At 33.7% G+C, this 22,857-nt stretch overlaps 1 protein-coding gene across 1 annotated transcript; it reads left to right on the forward strand.

The window, feature by feature from the left end:
* The first annotated feature begins 12,133 nt into the window (after positions 1-12,133).
* Positions 12,134-14,647, forward strand: LOC145013298 (protein OSB2, chloroplastic-like). Its single transcript, XM_078972099.1, has 7 exons — positions 12,134-12,690; positions 13,321-13,547; positions 13,649-13,780; positions 13,882-13,952; positions 14,048-14,189; positions 14,278-14,342; positions 14,433-14,647. Exons 1-7 carry the CDS (start codon positions 12,278-12,280, stop codon positions 14,577-14,579), a joined length of 1,197 nt encoding a protein of 398 aa, XP_078828225.1. The 5' UTR covers positions 12,134-12,277; the 3' UTR covers positions 14,580-14,647.
* The last annotated feature ends 8,210 nt before the right edge of the window (positions 14,648-22,857 follow it).

Below are 22,857 nucleotides of genomic sequence, written 5' to 3' on the forward strand. Positions count from 1 at the left end.
AAGGGTTGTCATAATGGTGATGGTGTTTGTGGATAGAACAGGTGGTGATGTTCTTACCTTTCATCTTCTCCGACTTTGGCGGATATGAAAACCCTAGTTCTAACAAAAGATTAAAGATGATGGTGCTCCAGATTTGCAAAAAAGTGATGTCGAGGATGGGAAAGTGGCGATGTGTTCTTTCGTCAGTGACAACGCAGAGGGAGGAAAGGTGTATTTTTATAGGTGGCCAACAACGGTGGGGAGAGGAGGCGACGCCTGGTAGAGAGGACGACTTTTTAGGTGGTGGAGAACGATGGCGAGGGTGAGAAAGTAGTTGGGGTGCTCATTCGTCGATGATTGTGCAGAGAGAGAGAGAGAGAGAGACGCATTTATCATAGGCGATCAGCAACGGAGGGGGAGGTGGCAGTGTCTGGTGGTGATAGATATTTCCGGTGGTGGAAGCTGAAAACAGGATTCTTGTGTGTGTGTGTGAGAGAGAGAGAGAGAGTTATTTTGATTTTTAATTACTTAAAAAATACTAAAATGATAATATATATATATATATATATATATGAGGGGTATAATCGTCTTTTTAGATGGAGAGGGACCAAAACCAATAGAAAGATCCAATTTTGGACCATTGATGCACCACTAAAACTTTTTGGACCAAAACCACATAATTTTGTCAAACACAAGGACCATTTTTGCAATTTTGTCTTGTTTATTAAAGAGAAAATGATATTAAAGAGAAAATGACGCATTAGCCCTATAATGTATTTATATTTGCACATTCAGTCCTTTAACTTATTTTCGTACTTTTTGAGGGAATGCAGTTAATTTTATCGGATCTAATTGGTCATTTTGGACAAAATAAAGGGGTCAGATTACCCCTTTGCCACATGGACATTTGTTAACCCATTTTTCCTTAATTCACTTTGACTTTTGATGTACAACCTCATGAAACACCTAATAAACCCATTATTATTCACCTTTTCCCCCACCCTAAACCCACCTTATAACTCTATAACCAACCCACAACTCACAATTGGTTCATCTGAAGTCATGTTACTGATATTAAGGGGCACAAGGCAACTAAATATACATATGATTATGTGTATGCATATGTTTATGCATACACAAAAGAATAAGTATATAACATATGTGTATTCATACGCATAAAAATAAGGGATAATGACTTGAAAGGGTAACGAACTTTCGACTTTTGTCACATTTAGTCACTAAACTTTTTTTCGTTATCTATTTGTCATTGAACTATTGAAACTGTTCACATTTTACCCTTATGACCGGCTGTTGCCGGTCATAAGGGTAAAATGTGAACAATTTCAATAGTTCAATGGCAAATAGATAACGAAAACAAGTTTAGTGACTAAATATGAACAAAATCGAAAGTTCGTTTCCCTCTAAAAAGTTCAATGACTAAATGTGAACAAACCTTCTCTTGTATTATGTTTTAGCAAGTTATTTATTTTTGTTAAATTGTAGCAACATTTGTTGATGAAGAAATCTATGAAATAAAAAAAATAAAAATAATAAAAAAAAAAACCCTGAAAATATATTTAAAAAAAACAAAAAACCAAAACCGAAATAAAAAATCAATGGTTTGACATTCCCCAAAATAAAAAATCAAAATCTCCAATCTGATTTTGGTTTTACAAAAAAATGAACCATTCTCACTGATGTGAATTATAACCATTGGTTTGGCATGCGAAATTTGTGACATCCCATGAATATGTAGTTACAACATCGTCAGAACTCGTAATTCATAGTAAGGAGTTAGAGTATCATCACATGAATACGTAGTTACAACATCGTATGAACTTGTAATTCATCACCTACAGGTTATGGGCTTGCTGGTGTTTCCACTGGGTTGTCTAGAATAGTTTGTGGTCGCCATCTATACTCTGGTAGATGACTACATCGACACATTGTTGGTTAAGGTTATGGTATCTCCTTTCATCCTACATCACATATTCATCATCATCTATTTACCTAATTATCACCACCTTTCTATCATTACCTATCTCTCATCATTTTATTTCATCACACACCAACTATTTCATCTACCCATGTTTCATCCGCAACATATTTGTAGATATAAAATAAATATACCGTTTAAATCTTTTAAAACATGTATAAAATCGTTCATCCAGCATAGACAACAAGTATTCAAATAATATGCACACATAGTACGTAATTTATATAAAATACTTCATATCTATGTGTAAGATGAAAGTAACTATATATATACCATAAATGCTTCCTAACTTTGAACCCCCAAGGTTTACTCTACTAAAGCTTCATATTCTCAGCTCTCTGAACCTAGAAGGGTCCAGATCTATCACACCAAAAAGCTCAAGATAGCTCTTCCTCTCACTCTACACACTCAAGCTCGCTAGGGTTCGCACTTATGGGAAAGTTAGTCGCAATTGAAGGCCATAAGTGCCTTTAAATATAGCTCGAGCCCAAAGATTTAGGGTTTCTGCCAACAGTGCGGACTCGTCGAGTCACCTCACCGACTCGTTGAGTCCATTCATTAATCTGAATCACCAGTCGCGACCTTACTCGACGAGTTGAGGAGTCAACTCGTCGAGTCTCTCTTCTTAACTCAAAAGAAAAATACTTAAATGATGATACATGGAAATCCGGATGTTACATTTTGTATTTTTATTTCATAGATTTCTTCATCAACAAATGTTGCTACAATTAAACAAAAATAAATAATTTTGCTAAAACATAATACAATAGGAAGTTTGTTCACATTTAGTTATTGAACTTTTTAGAGGGAAACGAACTTTCGATTTTGTTCACATTTAGTCACTAAACTATTGAAACTGTTCACATTTTACCCTTATGACCGGTAACAGCCGGTCATAAGGGTAAAATGTGAACAGTTTCAATAGTTCAATGGCAAATAGATAACGAAAAAAAGTTTAGTGACTAAATGTGACAAAAGTCGAAAATTCGTTACCCTTTCAAGTCATTATCCCTAAAAATAAGTATAAAACATATGCATAAGACAAGTAAAAATACATATGATTATGAATAAGTATATAAATATGCATAAAAATAAGTATATGACATGTATGATGATATGCATATGAATAAGCATATGTATATACATAAAAATAAATACATATGATTATGAAAAAATAACCTTGTTCCAATGTTATATAAGAAAATTATGTATGTTTAAAGTTGAGTAAAAAAATTATAAAATGTTGAAACAAAAGCCAACAAACCCAAGTACCCCTATTTACAGATGTATAAGTCGGTCAATTCTTAACAGACAAAGATGTTTTTTTTGAGCTAAAATTGAAGCCCACACAAATTACTACAATCTAGAAAATAAATGACTTTTTTCCGATGCCATATGACGAAGTTATATATGTTTAAAGTTAAGTAAAAAAAATAAAAAATGTTAAAACAAAAACCAAAAAACTCAATAGTCCATGTTTAGAGTTGTATAAGTTAGGAGTTTTGCTAGCTTAAAATGAATCCCACATAGAATTTATGAGGAAGTTATGTATATTAAGAGTTAAGTAAAAAAACTATAAATGTTGAAAAAATAAAGAAAAAAAAAACAATGCATCATTCAAATGTATAAGATTTTTTTAAAAGTTTATTTCATCCCATTCTAGTATTCTTAATTTCCTATACCAAGTTATTTTTATTTTGTGAATCACTCTCAAAAGAATTGGTGTCGATTCCATAAAGACCGCACCTCATTAATCACTAAAAAATTGCCGCTTTTTAGTGATTATTTGGCTGACATAAGGAACTCTGGAAATCGATGGTAAAATTAGAATCGGATAATGGGGTAGATGAATCCAAAAGATTACATATTTTCTTAGAACGTTAGCAGAAAGAATCGAACTTGTAAGCGTTCAATAAATTGCCATTTCAAAAAAAAACATCTCTCCGAACTTTGTAGACGCCGCAACCCTATTGAGAGACTAGAAAGCAACGCAAATTGTAATACTTAACAAAAAAATTTATGCATTGTTTTTTTCCTATTTGTGTTGCATTCGATGCAAATTGACAAAATTCATAACAAATTTTTGAATATAGACTTTAATCGTTGTGTATGTTGGTTTATTTAGAAATTTGAGGTTGTTGTGGTTTTCTGATAAGATTTTGGATATAATCGACAAATCAAATTGATAGTTTGTGGGTTCACTCCCTAAAATGGTGTTTGCAAACAAAACACTTGACTTGGTAACTGAATATATTTTCAGGCTTTAAAATTGATAATTACACGTAGTTCTCTAGTTGTAAAATTTAGGGAATGGAAAAAAAATAATAAATTAATTAGCTCTTTTTTTAGAATAAAAGGAAAAAAAAACCACGTTCTCAAATTGGACGGGAAATAAAAGAAAATGACATTTTTACAAATTTGTTCATAATTTATTATTATATGGAAAAATCAACATGGGAAAATGACTCTAAAGGGTAATCAACTATTGAATTTCTTCTAATTTGGTCTTTTTTTTATTGTATCTAATATATCATCGAACTTGTTGTTTATATTCACCATAACCATTCCTGAGTCATTTTCCTTTTACTTATTTACAGAAAATCTCACGTCATCTCCTGCTCATATTAATGATTTTATGAGATTCGTTCTTGTTTCTCTTCAAAACATAACCCACGAAAAAAAACATTATTCATATATGTACAACTTTGTAATGCACTTGAATATTTATTAGGGGAATTCTGATTGAGCAGGTTCATTTCATGACTACATTTACATTTCCGATCAAATGATTTATCGTATCATGGATTCTGGACAAATCTACAAACGAGTAGAATCACAACTCTTGTGATTTTTGAGTTTACTTGGATTTAATATCGAATTCATAGGATACGATACAACATCAATATGTACAAGATCATGCAGTTTTTGCACACACATCACCATAATATACCTTGAAGTAAACGTTTATGCTGATAAATATACCTTTAATACACAATCATATCCTTTTGTACAGAGTTGCTAACAACTAACTATAATAAGCATAACATATACCATGTTTTGACGAAGCTACCCTCCAAAACGCTCTTCATGCACGTTATGGCCTAAGAAGGTTACAGTCTTTGATACTTTTGCACCTTTAATTTCATTTAACTTTTCGGGGAAAATGACTGAGGAGGGTAACCAACAATTGAGTTTATTCTCATTTGGTCCCTTCCTTTTTTTGTACCCAATATACCATCAAACTTGTTGTTTGTGTTCACCATAACCCTTTGATCGGCTATCACATGTGATAGTCGGTTAAAAGGGTTATGGTGAACACAAATGATAAGTTCGATGGTATATTAAGTACAAAAAAAGGAAAGGGATCAAATGAGAACAAACTCAACAGTTAGTTACCCTCTAGAGTCATTTTCCCAATTGTTTTGATATATCGGTGATGGTTGAATTGAGACAGACGGTGAAAGTTGTGTCGGATTCTTCTCCTGATATCATAGTACAAAAGAGAAAGATGATCGTTAGTCGACGTCCGGAAGGGATTCCCGGTACGAGGCTCCGACGATCAAGTTAGAATTGATTATGAGAGTAGAAATGTTAAGTTTGAGGAAAAAGAATCCCGTCCCCCTCTTCAGGAAGAAGAAGGGTCCTTTTATACTTGGTTGTGAGGAGCGTACCTCCTAACTGATTCTGTTGAGCATTCCCTCGTGAGACGCGGCGTGGCGGATTCGTATTGAAGGATCCTTTATCACGTCTTTTTGCCTCGTCACCTCATTGGCTAGAGGAGAATCTTTGATATCGGGATGATCGTGTTTGTCATCAGATGGGCAAGTGGGACTCTCTGATTGGTCCCACTTTTGTCGGGATATTTCTTTTGGGAGAAGAGGGTAAAGTGCAGTTCTGCTCCTTAACCATCATACCACGACTCCACATTAGCGAAGGCCCGACCTTGGCCTTAGACTGGATATGACCGGATTCTAACCAGGCAAAGCTTGGCATTAGTTTGACTTCTCCTTTTTTGACGTTCTCCTTCAGGGATACATTAGCAAGTCCCTTAGGCTTGTAGGCGTACGCGTTGAAGTAATAGTCTAGGTCAACTCTTGTAACGCCCGGGTTTCAGGGCTAAGCATATTTGTCAATGTAATAGTCTAGTTCAACTCTTGTAACTCTTTTTGAAGTAATAAAGATGAAATATTTGAGTATTATGTGAATTATGTGTATTTATGTGCTTATTATTTAATTATAAATGTATAATTAATAAAGAATAAAAATAAGCATCAAAATTAAAGTATGGGATAAGCCCGATATCTTTATATAAAGTTGTAGTGGTCGAAACAAGGATTCCGGGGATATAGAGAATGCCAAAATTCGAGTTATAACGAAGAAGTTATGGCTTGCCGAAGTTTGACAGCAAAACCGGCACGGCACCGGGAGACGTAAATAGTGAATTTATGATGAAAGGATTTTTAGCCTTAGTGATCTAAACCAAATTTGTAGTATATGTTTAAACCGAGAACATACATAAAAAGAACGCCCAAATCTGACTTCGTATGAGGAAGTTACGATTTTTCTAAGATTCGGCTTAGCAGTGCACGGCCCGAAACTCGAATTTTAGTTCGAGCGGTTTTTGGCTTACGCAACCTAAATGAGAGTTGAAGATCTCATTAATAGGAAATCAACAATAAAAAGACAGACGAAAACAGAGTCCGTATGTAGAAGTTATGAATTTTACGCGGACGTTTAACAATATAATCTCCTTGTACTGTTCAATTTAAAATCGGTCGAGAATTAGCCGACGGAGTCAAAATGAAAGTTGTAGATCTTATTATTACCTACGCGTGGATATAAAGAACGTCAAAAACAGAGGTCGTATGTGAAAGTTACGGATTTTAGAAGTCGGAAGTGTGATGTGCGAAAATAGGTGATGTGGCACAATCTTGGCCGTTGCTTTCTCCCCAAGGCTTGCCACCAGATGGTGACATGTGGCACCAAGTTCAGCCACATTTCACCCTATAAATACCACCTCTCCCACCCTCATTTTCTTCACACTTTCTCATTCTTTCTTCTCTTTACTCTCTCTCTCTCTCTCTCTCTCTAGAACCTCTCTCTAGCCCCGAAATCCCCCGAAAAGCCTAGGGAACCTCCCTAGCACGAGGCGGAAGCCCCTGAGTGCTCGACGACTCCGAGAAGAAGAGATTTTTGGCTCGGAAACGCTGCTCCAAGCAAATTCTGGTTTTCTATAAAACCCATTGTAAGTGAGCTACGCCTACACTATTTGTAATATAACTTTTATTTAATTATAGTAACATTATTAGGAACTTATAATAAATACTTGGGTTATTATTATGGGTTATATAAGTATTTTTTAACGCTTATATAATAGTAATAATAGCTAGACTATTAATTAGTCTCAACGAATAATAGACTAAACTCTAGTGGTAATAATACTAGGTTTCGTCGAAGGAAATTATTTTAAAAAGCGAAGCGCTGTCTGATTTCGGAATCACCACCTTTTCAAGTGAGTGTATAGTTACTTTCATCTTACACATAGATATGAAGTATTTTATATATTACGTGCTATGTGTGCATATTATCTGTATACTTGTTATCTATGCTGGATGAATGTTTTTATACAAGTTTTAAATGATTTAAACTGTATATGTATTTTATATCTACAAAAACGTTGGGGTAAAACATGGGTAGATGTAATAAGACGATGTGTGATAAAATGGTGAGAGGCCTCAATGTTGTTGTTGTTGTTGTTGATCCAGTCATCTAGCGGAGTATAGATGACGACCACGGACTCTTCTAGACAGTCCAGTGGAACGCTAGCAGGCTCGCAACCTGTAGGTGTTGTGAACGATGTGTTCACCGGTGTACTCCATCCCCCACATGGTTGCCTTTAGGAAATTTATTGCTGAGGAACCCCCTTAGCAGTAGTGTCCATCCCGATGATGATCCTTAGGATAGGTCCCTTATGATAGGTGTTTAGGGACGTAATGTGAGGATAACGGGAACGGGTAATCGGGTTATTGTTGATTGATGAAAATAATAAACTTATTTATTGTGGGATGAAAACCCTATATGCTCACCAGGCTCCCAAGCCTGACCCACTCAGTTGTATGTATTACAGGTAGTGGCGCATGAGCATAGATGTGATGTTTTGGATGAGTGATTATGCATATAGGCCAGTAGATATGAAATAATGTAGTAAGGCTTATATTGTATTGTTTATACTTATGTACTGTATCGAACATGACATCCTAAGTCCTTTAATGAAATACATTTCTAAGGAAATGCTTTTGATAAATCTTTATCATATTATTGTTTTGGGACAAATTCCACAACCCTTTTATTAAAATATAACTCTGATTTTGAAATAAAGTATAAACAAAACCGGTCTTTTCTGGCCGTGATTTTGGGGATGTCACAGCTTGGTAGCGTCGCCGTTCGAGCATGTATTACAAAACATGTATGTTTGAGATCGTCTCTGTCATTCGACAGACTTTAGACAATGTCGTTAATGTGTGTCAATTCCATCACAAGACGGTTCATGACACCAATTTTTCCTTTAAAATCCCTTTTTACTCAAGACCTTTGATCTTTTCCTCCTTTCCTTGCTTTTGTTGTATCGACTTAGGCATTTTGCGAACTTTTCTTTTCTACCATTCATTCATTTTTGGCGATGGACCGTTATAGTAGAGTCCCGACTATAGAGGAATTCTAACTTCTACAGGATCGATTCGGTTTCTAACCAGAGCATGGTGTGATGATTCCGATGAAGGGATCATCGATCTATGACTATCCTCGAGGGAAAATTGTAACATCCCGACTCCTAAGTATTATATTTATATAGTTTTCATGATTTTGATTGAGAAACTCGACGAGTTGGAGGCCCCAACTCGTCGAGTAGAGACAGATTTGGCTGTGTAGGTTTTACGACCAACTCGACGAGTGGAGGGGCCAACTCGAGGAGTTGGCGCTGTGAGAGGAAACCTTAATTTTTCCGGGATTGTGTCATATTTAAAGGACCTTAAGCCCTCATATATGCCTCACATGTTACCTTACTCCCCTGTGTGAAACCCTAATCGTTTAGATTGATTTGAGAGAGAAAGGAGAGCTAACTTTGGGCATTTTAGTGCACTTTTGGAAGAGAAGAGAAGAGTATCAAGGCTTGGAACGAGAAGGGATTGTTGAATTCAGTGTTTATCTATCCTTAGCTTCTGTTGGAAGGTAAAAGTCACCACCTTGCTCGTCATTTTGATTAGATCTCGTTTTAGGAAGTTTTGGGGGCTTCTTCCATCTTTCCTTGGGACTTTGAGTACTATGAGTTTGTCAAGAGATTGAGAATTCAGATTTGAACCTTATGAGGTCCCTTAAGCCCAAAGGTCTAATCTTTATCAAGTTAGAGGAGAGTTTTTATGCTTATGACCCTAAATGGAACTTGTTTTGGCATTTTAAGCCCTGAGTACCATGTATGGACGTTGAGATTGCAACTTTACGTGGTATCTCAGCCTTGGGAGGCTAGATCTAGAGTTTGGAGTTGTAACTCTGCCTTAAAACATCTGAATGAGAACATAGACTAAAGGGACTCACGGAGTCGGTGAGCTAACTCGACGAGTCATCTAGGGTTTTTCCCCGACGAGTTTGGACATTAGTAACTCAATGAGTTGATGAGACAACTCGACGAGTTAAGTTGGATTTTCACGACATTGCTGAAGGAACGAGGATAATCGATGAGTCATATAGATGCACTCGACGAGTCGGGTCAACATGGACTGTTGACTCGAGTGTTGACTTTTATTGACTTTAGGATTTGGTTAAGACATGGATTATGAGGACCATGGAGGGGTAAAATGGTCTTTTACCCATATCAAGAGTTAGAGAGAGAAAAATAGCTTGGTTTATTTATAGTTGTGATTTAAGTGTTAATTAGAGATGCTTATGACATGTAGGCAGGGATTAGACCATTCGAGGGGTACACGATTTCTTTGCTTACGTACGAGGTGAGTCTTTTCACTATACTTACCATGAGTGGTAACTTTGTGTCACCAAAGGGTCTTGTATGTTTGTATTGAGCATTGTGATATCCTACATTATGTCTTTGTGATTTATGTTGTGTATTATTATGAGCTTTACTGAGTTAGGACCGGAGGGTCCACGCGAGTTATGGGACCAGAGGGTTCCACTGAGACACACTGACTAGAGGGTCTTATTCGAGATTGAGCCATGAGAGGCTAATGAGATGTGTGTTTTATTTTGGGGAACTCACTAAGCTTCGCGCTTTCCGTGTTGTGTGTTATGTATTCCAGGTACTTCTTAAGATCGCGGGAAGGTGTCGAATTGATTGTACACATCTGTTCAGACTATGTTTTGAGGATTCTGGGACACTATTAACTATTTTGTGGATTTGTGTTTGACATTTGAGACAACTGTGGTTTTTGAGAAACAGGACATAAGTTTGTATGTGTTTTGAAAATGAAAATTTTGTTTGGAAATTTACGGTGTTACAAAAGAATACCCACTTAGGTCGTCCATTCTCCACATGTTAACATACTTGGACCAAAAACCCTCATAAAAATGAAAAGAAGAGATCAAAGAAACCATTGAGCAAGGCTGTGACTTGCTTACCCGAAAATGTATCAAATTATGTGTAGTTTCTGGATATACTCTCTCCCTCTTGAGCCCTCTAGCTTCCTCTTCTTCCACAAGCCTCAAAAGTACACAAAGATCACTCAAAATGGCTCACAACCTCAAATGAGGCTGAGGTGTGGGGATTAAGATGCTTAAATAGGGTGCAAAACCCCAATTTAGGGTTTCATACTGGCAGCCCTACTCGTCGAGTAGGTGACTTAAAATCCCATGTCCATTCTGATTTATACTCGACGACTTTGGGGCTTCTAACTCGTCGAGTAGTTCTACAAAAGTGAATAATATATAATTAAATGCGTACCATGAACCAGACGTTACACTATATCTATATGCCAACATAGTTCACTCTTCCCTCAATGAACTGAACACCATGAAACTTGGTGAACTCACCTCCATGGTATAACTTGATGTTAAACAATATTGGGTGGCCATCTTCAAATCAAGAATAAAAACAACTTCAGAAATATGATTTTACAAAAATACATCATGTAATGTATATAACACATGCAAGCAAACTTACCATAAGCCATCTTTGGGTTGAACAATATGTCTAACATATTGGTGTGTTCATACACTAAACCAACTATGATCAGAACAAAAAAAACCCTTAACTTTAAGATTAGGGCTTTTGATTACGTAATGTAAGACGAAGAAGAAGGTGATAGGAGATGGAATCCGCAAAAAGGTAAGTAGGATTTTGCGGTAGGTAACAATTAATATGGGAGTATTAATTTAATCAAATATTAAAATAAAAGTTATGAATTGATAGATTTACCCTCACACAAACGGAGAACATAAACGACTATTAAACCATTTATAGTTTCCATGACAAAACAAACCTTTTAAACAACCGGTAACTCCAAAAGCAAAGCTTCTCAAGTGGTGTTCTCAATTCTTTTATTATTTAGTGTTCGATTTAGACTTAAAATCAAATAAAAAGTTATTCTATGTACAAATTATGGTGGGTTGGTCAATCCATTTTTTCCGTTGGAGAGGTACTTAGCAGCCAAATACGAGCACCGTGGCTTTTTATTTTCCTTTGAAAATAGCCATAGCCACTTCATAAGAAACCTGACCAACTACCTAATGCAACGCATACTCATCGGACTCATCAAATAACGCTTTTTAGCTTTCTTCAGGATTTGCATGAACAGGCACTTGAGCTTTGGAACTGATAAAATTCGGGGAAAACATGAAACCGGTCACTATACCGGGGGGGGGGGGACATAACCGCGACTTAAGATTCAAGTACCGTTGAAAAGACCGGAAGAATAACTACCTGTAATAAAGCACATGCTAGTCGGGAGGGCAACCAAACAAACAACTCAAGACACTTCCCGAGCTCTAAAATAAAGAAACTAACCTATGGAAACATTATTGAAATTAGATTACGATTAAAAGGCTAAAAATAATCCATTGGACCAAACTTTAATTTTTGACATACCGGACCAAAGTTGCAATTTTGTAAATAATAAATTAAAATGTACCTTATTTAGCACCGTTTAAGTTTGGTTTTTCTCCCTCAAAGAGAACACTGTGGTCAGCTTCCCCGGCCCCAAATGAGCAATTTGGTTTTCAACTTTTGATTTCGTTCCACACTCGACACACACTCTCCGCTTTCCTTACTCCGCCGCGGCTGGTGTCGCCACTGCCGTCATGAACTCCATACGTCGAGCTATCACTGCTGAACGAAAACGCCTCCTCACACTCTCTCCGACTTCTATTCTCCAAAAACAGCACGCTTCTTCTTCTTCTACTACTGCTAAAAGTACGTCGCGAACTCTCAACTCCTCGAAAACTAGAGCGCCGGTAGTAAGATCATCAGCTCCACCATCTCCTCCTTTGGCACCTACCTCATCTCCGAAGGACGTCGTTCTGAAGGAACCAGTGACCTGGCCAAAACCTAGCGAGATTCCGTTTCAAGCGAAGGTGGTTAATTCGGTGAATTTAATAGGGCGAGTTAAAATTCCAGTTCAGTTTGAAACTTCTTCTGATGGTAAAAATTGGGCCGGCACTATCATTTCTCAAGATGACGACTCTGAATCTCCTACTTCTCTACCGTCTTTCTGGTACTACTATTACCTCACTTGATATTGATATTGGTTCGCTTATTGCTTCAGTTTTACAGCTTTATTATTAATGTTTTTAGTAGTTCAAATGTATTATCCTTTCGTTTTTGGTGGTATTACATCCATGTTATGATCCTGATACTTTTCATTCTCCTAATAAAGAAAAAAAAAGGTACTCGGTACTCACCAGTTCCTAAAAAGGAGATACTGTTTAGGTTTTATGTGACTAGGATTCATACTTTTCATTCACCTTATAATTTAGGGCTTTGATTATATTGAATTTTGAACTTTTCTACTCAATTCGCACATCTTTGAGTATCCTACCTTAACAGTTACCAAGAGGCAAGAGCTAGAATGCAAGACTTTAAAACAATCTTGGAGAGTGGATACATATGCACAAAGTTATAGGTATATTGTAAATTAACCTTATGTCATTGGATTTATATAACTTAATCCATTTCTTAGCTCAGATATAGGTATGCTGTATGTTCAAAGTATTTGGATATCTTGACTGTATATAAAATTTTCTCCATGGTATATTAGACCGATTTGTATCACTTTATCTTGAACATCTGTAGACAGTTTTCTGAATCTGTTAATTTTTTGTTGTTTGCTTCTTGTTGAATACAGGATTCCAGTTATATTTGAAGGTGATCTGGCACATATTGCAATGAGCCATCTGAAAGAAAAAGATTATGTACATGTAGCTGGACATTTAAGTGTTGATGTTCCACCATTTAAACTAAGTGAAGTTCAAGCAAATGTCCAGGTTATGGCACACACCATTAATTTTGTTCAAAAGAAAACATCTACTTCTACACCATACAAGCTGGATAGGTGGAGCACCAAGAATTCAGGTAATCTGTTCACATAATGTTTTTATTCATCACTTCCACCTTTCAAATTTCCATGCTATATTTACAAATGAATTATAAGAACTGACAAATCTTTACAACAGATGCAGCATTTGAACAAGAAAATGAAAGTCTGCTACTCGATGATGATGCTAAATCTTCCCAAGTCTATAATAACTCAAAAGAAGTCGAATCTTTTCATTCTGCTAAAAAGTTTGATAAACAAACCCCCCGTGGTACTTCACATATATATAAATATTTCTCTCTTTAAGTTTAATCTGCTTTGTTTTTAAAAAACATTGATATCAAGTATAAAAATTTCAAATCTTTTTGGCAGCTTCTTGGAGGGATCTCTTAACTAATTCCACACAATGGGACGATAACCGTGAAAAGAAACGCAAGGGCTTGGTGATTATTACTTTTATATTATAGTATTATATTTTATTTTTATAATAATAAGTGAACCTTTTTAAAAAAAAATATTTATATAATATGTATCCCAGGTGAAAGCCAAATTCCCAGACTTTAAACACAAAGTGAGTGGTGATGGACTATGGCTTGACAATGCACCACCAGAGGTTTTACAAAGCCTTGGACACTTACAGTTTAATGATGGTGTTTCTAATCATATTAAACCCACAAAAGGTTGCTACTTTTTAAATTTTACTTTTTTGTAATTACTTTCATCTTCTTGCTAAATATGTTTGTTGTTGGGTTTAAACTTTAAATATAGATGGTGATTCTTGGAAGCATTTGGTTGAAAATCCTGGTAATTGGTGGGACAATAGACTAGATAAGGTACGTCAGTTTCAGTTTCAGTCTCAGTCCAATGTACATACAGTCTGTTTTGTTGTGTGTTGATGACAAATATTATATTTATTGATACAGAAAAGTGAGAACTCACCGGATTTCAAAAACAAAGATTCTGGGAAAGTTTTGTGGCTAGATAGTGCACCTGACTGGGTATTGGCGAGTTTGCCACCTCTGCAACGTAAACCGCTTGGTGTAGATACGAAAAAGGGATGGGGGGTTTAGTAATTTCCACCAACTAAAAAATCATATATTTCCACCAACTAAAAAATCATATATATATATTTTTTGCATTTTCTTTGTCTTTTTAATTTTTTAATTTTTTTTTTTTTTTTACTTTCTTTGCACTTTTAGACTTACAGAAAAGTTGTCAATGTTTGAGGTTTTGTATGTTTTCTTGAAATGACAACAAACTAATTGCTTCAATTTTTGGAGATGGTGATATCAAATGTTTTAAAACCCAAAATCGAATCGGTGAAGAGACCGGTCAATTAAGAGCGGCTTTTTGCCTATTTATGAACCTGATTGAACCGGTCGGTTTTACCTTAAAACCAGTTGAATTGTTGACCTGGTCTGTTACAGAACCTGGTTTAACACGAATTTACATATTTATATTTATATTCTATTATTTTCAAAAAAACATGGTCTGTAAGTTCCCATAATTTAAATCATATTCATTCTGCACTTCTCACTATCGATCATCATAAACCCATTTCCTAATAGTTGCGTTGCGTACTTGGGTTTTTCTGAGTTTTAATTTGGATTTACAACTTCTCTATTTGATTATCAAATTTAATTAGAACAACCCACATGAGTTTTTTTCTCGCATGAAGTACTTTATCCATGAAGTTCTAGTTAGTATAACTATATGGAAAGAATACCAAATTCAATTGCCAATGGTAAATGATTTTTTATGGGATTCTTATACATAAGTTCTTGTTTTAAGAAGAAATCCCATGCATCATATATATTAGTGTTTGTTTGAAGTTAAAGTTATTATTTTATATATATATATATATATATATATATATATATATATATATATATATATATATATATATATATATATATATATATTGTTTTAGCTGGCAATCCTATTAGGCCTTATGGTATACTCATAACGATCATGTTCGTGGTCTATGTGGCCACGGATAAAAAATGTGAACACCACCCCATAATCTTAGTAGTGGAAAAATTTGTAGTTAAATGTGGTGGGGAGAACGGACAACAACATCCAATAATTTTTTTTCTCTCTCCATGACTCTCTATCTCTCTACATTTTAATTAATTAAAAAATATATATTTTTTAATTCAAAAATAAAAAAAATAAGAAGAATATAGTGGTGGGTATCCTATAGGTTTAGTGGTTGAATATGGTGATGAGGTGACACCCATCACTATAGTAGTTAGTAGTGGGTATAACGAATGACCTTACAAAAAGATTGTATTAAAGAACATCAATTGATTTTCATTTCATATTGTTTTTTGGTGATGTACATCAGCCAATGAAATGTTTGACCCAAATATTATTCCTTATTTTTTATTTGAAAAGCCCAAAATACTCATAAAGTTTGTTTTTAAAAATGAAGCTCTTTCATCAATTAGTTGATTATGCCTTTATCATGATATTTTAATCTTTTTGCATTTCTAAAATATAAAAGTATAGATTCAGCACACTTTTAATTATTAAAATTATGAAATCCAGCAGCAAGTGTTATGATTTGAACAAGTTAACATTTTTTCGGAATGGTTGAACAAGTTAACAAATTTTCATACAATTTATTTTCTGATCAAGTGATTTTACACTATTAAAATGAATCACAATTCTTTAATGTTTAAAACATTCTATCAGAATTATAGTTTATTATTTTAGAACACATTTCAATTTTTAATATTTAAAAGTTGATTATGTTTTCTTTGAGCGTTTAGGTTTTGAAGAGGTTGCTATTGATGTGAGAAATAAAGAAAACACAGAGAAGAAGAATGTATTTTAGTAGAATATATTTTGCCAGAATGTATAAAGTGATTCTTAGCAATAATATTCATTTGTATGTATACAAATGAATTCTTTAGTTCTAATTATCTAATTACAAGCATATTGATTCATTTATTTATGATTCTTAAAGAAGATCAGATGATGCATATTTTTTATGGATGGAATCAAGTGAGCTTGCAAACAAATAATTCTCTCAAGTGCATTTTAGATTCGAAAAGAAGATTAAGTGTATTCTGGATTCTGGTAGAATATCAAGTACATTTTAGATTCTGGTAGAAGTTGAAGTCTATTATATTAGAATACATTATGATTTCCTTAGTATTTTGATTTCTTTTAGATTTTTAATGCATTTTGATGTAATTTAGTTTCTAATTGTATTTTAAGTTCATTATCATAAAAGTGTAAAACGATTTTGTAAGAAAATCTTTTACTACCATCTTTACCGTTCAAATGTTATGTTATTTGGCTCATTCTTGAAGAATAATTGAAAAAAATGGTATGATATTGGTTCTTACAACACCTTAAGCTTCCATGATTCTAAGACTCCTTATTAGTTTAGTTATGGCACGAATTCTCATAGAATAACATTATAATAGAATGACATTATGACAGAATAAAACCATTGTAATTCAAAACTACTTTATATTTGAACTTGACTTAATTAAAAAAAAAAAACAGATTTTTAAAATTAAAAAAATCATTTATCCCTTAAAATTCAAAATTTTCCTTTTTTAAATATTGTTTAATTAACTAAAATACCCTTACAATGGATTTTGTGTGATTATATAATACATGTTATTCCATTGTTATATCATAGACCCTCAAATCATAGACATTCATCATTTTTCATCCGTTGGTCCAAAATTGTCCTTACTACCATACAATAGATGACATCCACATTATAACCAAGCCATATATATATATATATATATATATATATATATATATATATATATATATATATATATATATATATATATATATATATATATATATATATATATATATATAAACACACACACATAAGAGTTCATTTGAGACGAACATAACTTTGTGAGACAGTAAAACCAAATTATTTGAGAGAAATATCATAATATTTTATTGTTTGTAAAAATAGAATATGCAATATTTTCTAACAATATATGTTTTAGAATATTTCAATGTAAAATATGTTAAAATTATTGTTTTAGAATATTAGAATATTAAACATATTTAATTTTTATAAATACTGGAATATTAGAATATTTCACTAGAAAAAAGTTGACTTATAGTCTTACAAAATCAGACTGTCTTACAAAATTAGATCCAGTAAGAACCCAAAAATTGATAGGGACCGCAATGATTATTCTCCACCAATCATTTCGTCAAGAGTACAAACGTCAAACCTATTTATTTGGTCATGACACGTTTGCACGCGATGCACATCCATTGAATGTAATACGGTCTCGAGGGAATAATCATGTACGACGAATGTCCATAGAATGTAATTAAATGAGTTTTTTTTCTTTTTCTTTTATTTTGGTTTTTATTTTTTGTTAAAAAAATAAAAAAAATTAAATAGATATAAGCTTGGTTTTAACGTTTTTAAATTATTTTTCGTTTTCTTTGATTTTTTTAATTATTTTTTTTTTGCTTTTTTTTAATATCTTTATTACATACTTGAAATATGGTTTTTTCTTTATTTTTGTTTTTAATTTTTTGCTTTTATTTATTATTATTATTATTATTATTATTATTATTATTATTATTATTGTTATTATTATTATTATTATTATTATTATTATTATTATTATTATTATTATTATTTTTAGTTTTTAAACTAAATATTGGTTTGAGTTTTTAATGTTTAACAATTATACACTTTTAAATAAGAAAAATATTAAAAATCATAATATTTTTCGTTCTTACTTTTTTTTTAATCATATTATTTTTAGATCATAAACTTTTAAATAATAGTATTTTGAATCATAACGATATTATGCATTATACATTTTTTGGATTATATTAATTTGGATCATAATATATTGAGTTAAATAATGTTTTTGTTTAATACAATATTTGGATTTTTTTTAAAATTATTTAATTTTGAATCTTAAAAATATAATAATTAAGGATCAAAATATTTTAGATCATAAAAAGTTAAAGATCATAAATGTTGAGAAATTATTCTTTTATATCAGCTCAGATACCAATTGTTGGAAATATAAAAATCTGATCACTACAACAAAAAGCTCGATTATCAGTTACTGTGTGATAGATATATAAGTTTAAGATATAAGATGTAGATATATATAAAGAATAATAATTGCGGAATAAGTATAAATATGAAAGCTATAAATGATTGAAAACTATAATAATATAAATGACTGTATTTAAATGACGTAAAGCTATAAATAATATAAATGATTATATTTAAATGACATAAAGCTGTAATAAAATATATAAATATATAAATATATATATATATATATATATATATATATATATATATATATATATATATATATATATATATATATATATATATATCAAGTAGGTTCGTCAATAAATTGACTGAACTGGACTCGTGGAACGACTGGTCGATATTTGGACTTTTGGAACGACTGGTCGATATTGGGACTGAACTGGACTCGTGGAACGACTGGTCAATATTTGGACTCTTGGAACGACTAGTCAATATTGGGACTCTTGGAACGACTGGTCGATATTTGTTCAAAGATCAATCTGGTATTTGATAAGTAATAAAAAGTTCACTTTCATGTAAAATGGGTTGTTTACAAAACAGTGCAAAGTACACGAGTCATGTATTTGTATACGGGTATAGGGTGTTTTGTGGAGATTTGATGAGGTTGGAGTGGGTATTTGGAGGGTGTTAGGAGGTGGAATAAGGTTGTAATTTTGGTGGTGTAAGACACCAAAAATGGTGAAGTTGAAGGAGCTTTGGGTGGCGATGGATGTAGATTTTTGGAGTAAATCTCTCTGGATAGCCAATTCTCTCTCGCGTCTCTTTGGGGTTTCCCGTGGTCAAAATCGTCCACGAAAATTTCTAGATGTAGGTAAGGTTCTGGAGAATTTGGTGAAATTCTCCCTAGTAGTGTTTTGGCTATGTTGTGCCTAGTTTTTTATTTTCTAACATGAAGATTCTGAACTCGAAAATAGAAATCTCTTTGGATAGCCAATTCTCTCTCACGTCTCTCTGGGGTTTCCAGCGGTCAAAATCATCCATGAAAATTTCTAGATGTAGGTAAGGTCCTGAAGAATTGATGGTGAAAATCTCTCTAGTAGTATTTTGGCTGTGTTGTGCTCGGTTTGTTTGTTTTCTAACATGCAAATTCTGATGTCGAAAAATAGGAAGGTGGTGTGTCACACCCCAAAACCTAGAACGGCGAAATACGTTCTGCGGTGGAGGACGTCATGTACAGTATCATAACAATGCATAATAGTAAAAACAAGCGACAACAACCATTGCATTAATATAGTAATTGTAAATACAAGCGTGTTCTGTACAGTTTGATAGACACCAAAAGTATAAACAAAAATAAAAGATGGGTCTTGTATATGCTCCATCTTCTCATAAGCTGCATCAGTACCTGTCTACTTTTGACCTGAGAATACAAGTTATTTTGAAAACGAGTATCAGCATAAAGCTGGTGAGTTCATAAGAATTTAGTGTCGTTACTTGTATATAAAAGTGTTTACAATCTTGTGATATAAAAGTTGTGATTAATGTTTGAAAATAGTAAAATCCCTAGAAAATCCTATATTTTCTAGATTTGAATATTTGTAAGTTTGACCCTTTGAGTGTGCAAAAGTTTTCCCATTGAAACTCTCAATTATAAGAATAAGGTTATAGATTTCATTTATGTAAAGTAGATGAGGAAAGATAATATCTTATTTCAGCAGTTTTACTGCCGGCTGGATATAATAGTGTTGCACACTTCAGTTAGTATTATATATATATATATATATATATATATATATATATATATATATGTATATATTCACTTCGGGAAGTTAGTTTAGCCTCTAATTCTTAGTGCGTTAATTTGAGTATGAATGTGATCTATAGTAGAGTATCTGATGACCTTCCTGGTCATGCATAGTGTAGCGATGCTTTGTCACCCCTGGGCCTAATTGGCTCGGATTGTAGTTAACAGTCGGGATGTGATAGTGTCCGTCCTGTATAGATCTACACATGTAGTGTTTGCTTTCCTTCTGGGAAGCTCTGGTTACACGGTGTTTGCACAGTAGAGTGTCGTGTAAAGGAATAGTGTGTCACATTCTGAATTAGTGTATTCTCTTGTATTATAGTATAATGAACATTTTAGTATAGTGTATAGAGTGTTCTTCTTACATAGTATTTAACATGTATTATCTCATAATAGTAGTAATTATAGTGAACATCATAGTGATAGGAGTAATGAGTAGTAGTCTTAACTATACCTATTATAGTTAAATAGAATGTGGGATTGCATGCCTTTGATTTACAAAGGTATTGAATTAAGTGAAGATTTTCATATCTAACACAAATATATATGATATATAACTAAGAATTCAACGATAGTCGGACATATAACAATATACCCTAAAACCACAATCAAACAAGAACAGGAAGTAAGGCGAGCTATCAGTCATAAGTCCTTCAAGTCTTACTTATATAAATATATTGGTGTAGATATAGTTTAAAAGGAAAGAAGTTTAAAAACAGTTTGAAAATAGTTTAATAACAATTTAACATAGAAAATGCATTGGATAATTATTTAAAACAATTTTGTTGACAAGTAGCTAAAAGTATAGAAAATCCTTTTTGGTTGCAAGTTATAAATCACATGTGATTGATACTATAAATTGTTGTATTCAACTTGTATTCCCCCCATAAAACATTTAAAAACATTTGAAAGGTTAATTAAGGGGTATGAACTCACCTGCAACGAGTGGATCGGATGGAAGTGTCGGTTGAGTGCTTAGTGTCAAGTGAAGACTTGAACACACTTTATGATCCTAGTAACATATGAAGACATATGTTTACATATAAGTGATTAAAACACTAATTAAACACGTATAGACATCCTAATGCGAAGAGAACACTTTGGTCAAGTGCTAGGAGGCTATTGGGTTGAAAGGAAAGAGTGTAAGGCCTCACTATGGAGTTTACTCCTCAAATACCCACCTTAGGTGAGTTTACGGTTGAGGGACCAATTCCCCCATGAGTTTACAGCCGTAAACTCATGGGAGGAGTGTATTTGTGTGCTTAAGGGTCTCTTACATCACTAGGAAGGGTTCTAAGGTTAAATCCAAGGCTTGAGAAGTTATTAGGGTTCAAAAGGGGTACTCCCTTAGAGTTTGCGGTCCATAGACCACTCCTTGGGAGTTTACGGTCGTGAACACTATGGTTTACGGCCGCAAACCCTTGGACACATCTATTCCTTCATTTTTTTGGTCCTAAGCTCACTCCTACAAGTTTCTAGGTTAAGGTCCAAGGCTAAATAAGGGGTTTAGGGCTCATTTTGCATCATTTGAGGGAGTTTACGGCCTAAGAATGTTCTTGGGCCGTAAAACCTCATTCAAGCCTCCAAACTTGATGTTTAAGGTCCAAAACACTTCAAGGTTAAGTTCTAAGCTAGTATCTAAGCCTAAGGAAGGAATTTGGGGGCATTTTGGCACCCTTTTAAGGGTTTACGGCCTAAGAAGGTTCTTGGGCCATAAACTCCTTGTTCTTGACATTCATGGGTGATTTTAATGCTATATTGACATGAAATGAGCTTTAGTACAATCTAGGGTAAGAGAACTTATAGTTTGGGGACGAAAACTTGCGGATTTTTGGAAGAATCAGGCCTTGAAGAGAGAGAGAGTAGAGAGAGAGAGAGAGATTAGAGTGGGAAAAGTTCAATTTAGTGCCCACTCAACCCTTATATAGGGTTTGAGTTTGTGGCCAGGTGGGAATCTACCCGATACCGACGTTAAACGGGGCTTATGGTCGTACCCGATTAAATGATCGTAATTTGACTTGATTGTAACTAAAAATTATCAAGGGAATATTGCGTGTTTTTCTAATTTGTTCCGACACTTATGAAGTCATAATAAAAGTTCCAATTTAATTTGCCTGATCCCAAATGTTAACGGAAAAGTTAATAAAAACGAGTTTTATTAACGGAAACGGGTTACAGTGATGGAATAAATTTCAGGTTGTCACATGGTGATGGTTGTGGTGATTCGAAAGGGTTTTTTTGGAGGAGGTTTAAGGAGGGTATTTGGAGATTTTTTTCGAGGTTGGAAGGAGGTTGATATAAGAGAGGTGTTTGGTGGTAAGTGGTGTGATGAGCAAAGGTGGTGAAGTTGATGATCTTAAAGTTTGATGAAGAGCATGTGATGAAGATGGTTGATGGTGTTCTTCATTTAGCTTGTTGATCTTGGTGTTCTTCACTTTCTCCAGGGATTTATCTTGTTCTTGAAGAAGATGAAGATGGTTGATGGTGTTGGGAGTATTTGGTGTTTGTAGGAAGTGTT

This window comes from Lactuca saligna, chromosome 8 (genome assembly GCF_052625555.1).
Source record: "Lactuca saligna cultivar CGN05327 chromosome 8, ASM5262555v1, whole genome shotgun sequence".
Classification (NCBI taxonomy): domain Eukaryota; kingdom Viridiplantae; phylum Streptophyta; class Magnoliopsida; order Asterales; family Asteraceae; genus Lactuca; species Lactuca saligna.

Excerpts from the sequence above, each read along its gene's own strand:
- LOC145013298 (XM_078972099.1), top strand. The coding sequence starts at position 12,278 with ATGAACTCCATACGTCGAGCTATCACTGCTGAACGAAAACGCCTCCTC. Across the intron at positions 12,691-13,320 it reads ACTTCTCTACCGTCTTTCTG|GATTCCAGTTATATTTGAAG; the intron begins GTACTACTATTA and ends TGTTGAATACAG. Across the intron at positions 14,190-14,277 it reads TCATATTAAACCCACAAAAG|ATGGTGATTCTTGGAAGCAT; the intron begins GTTGCTACTTTT and ends CTTTAAATATAG.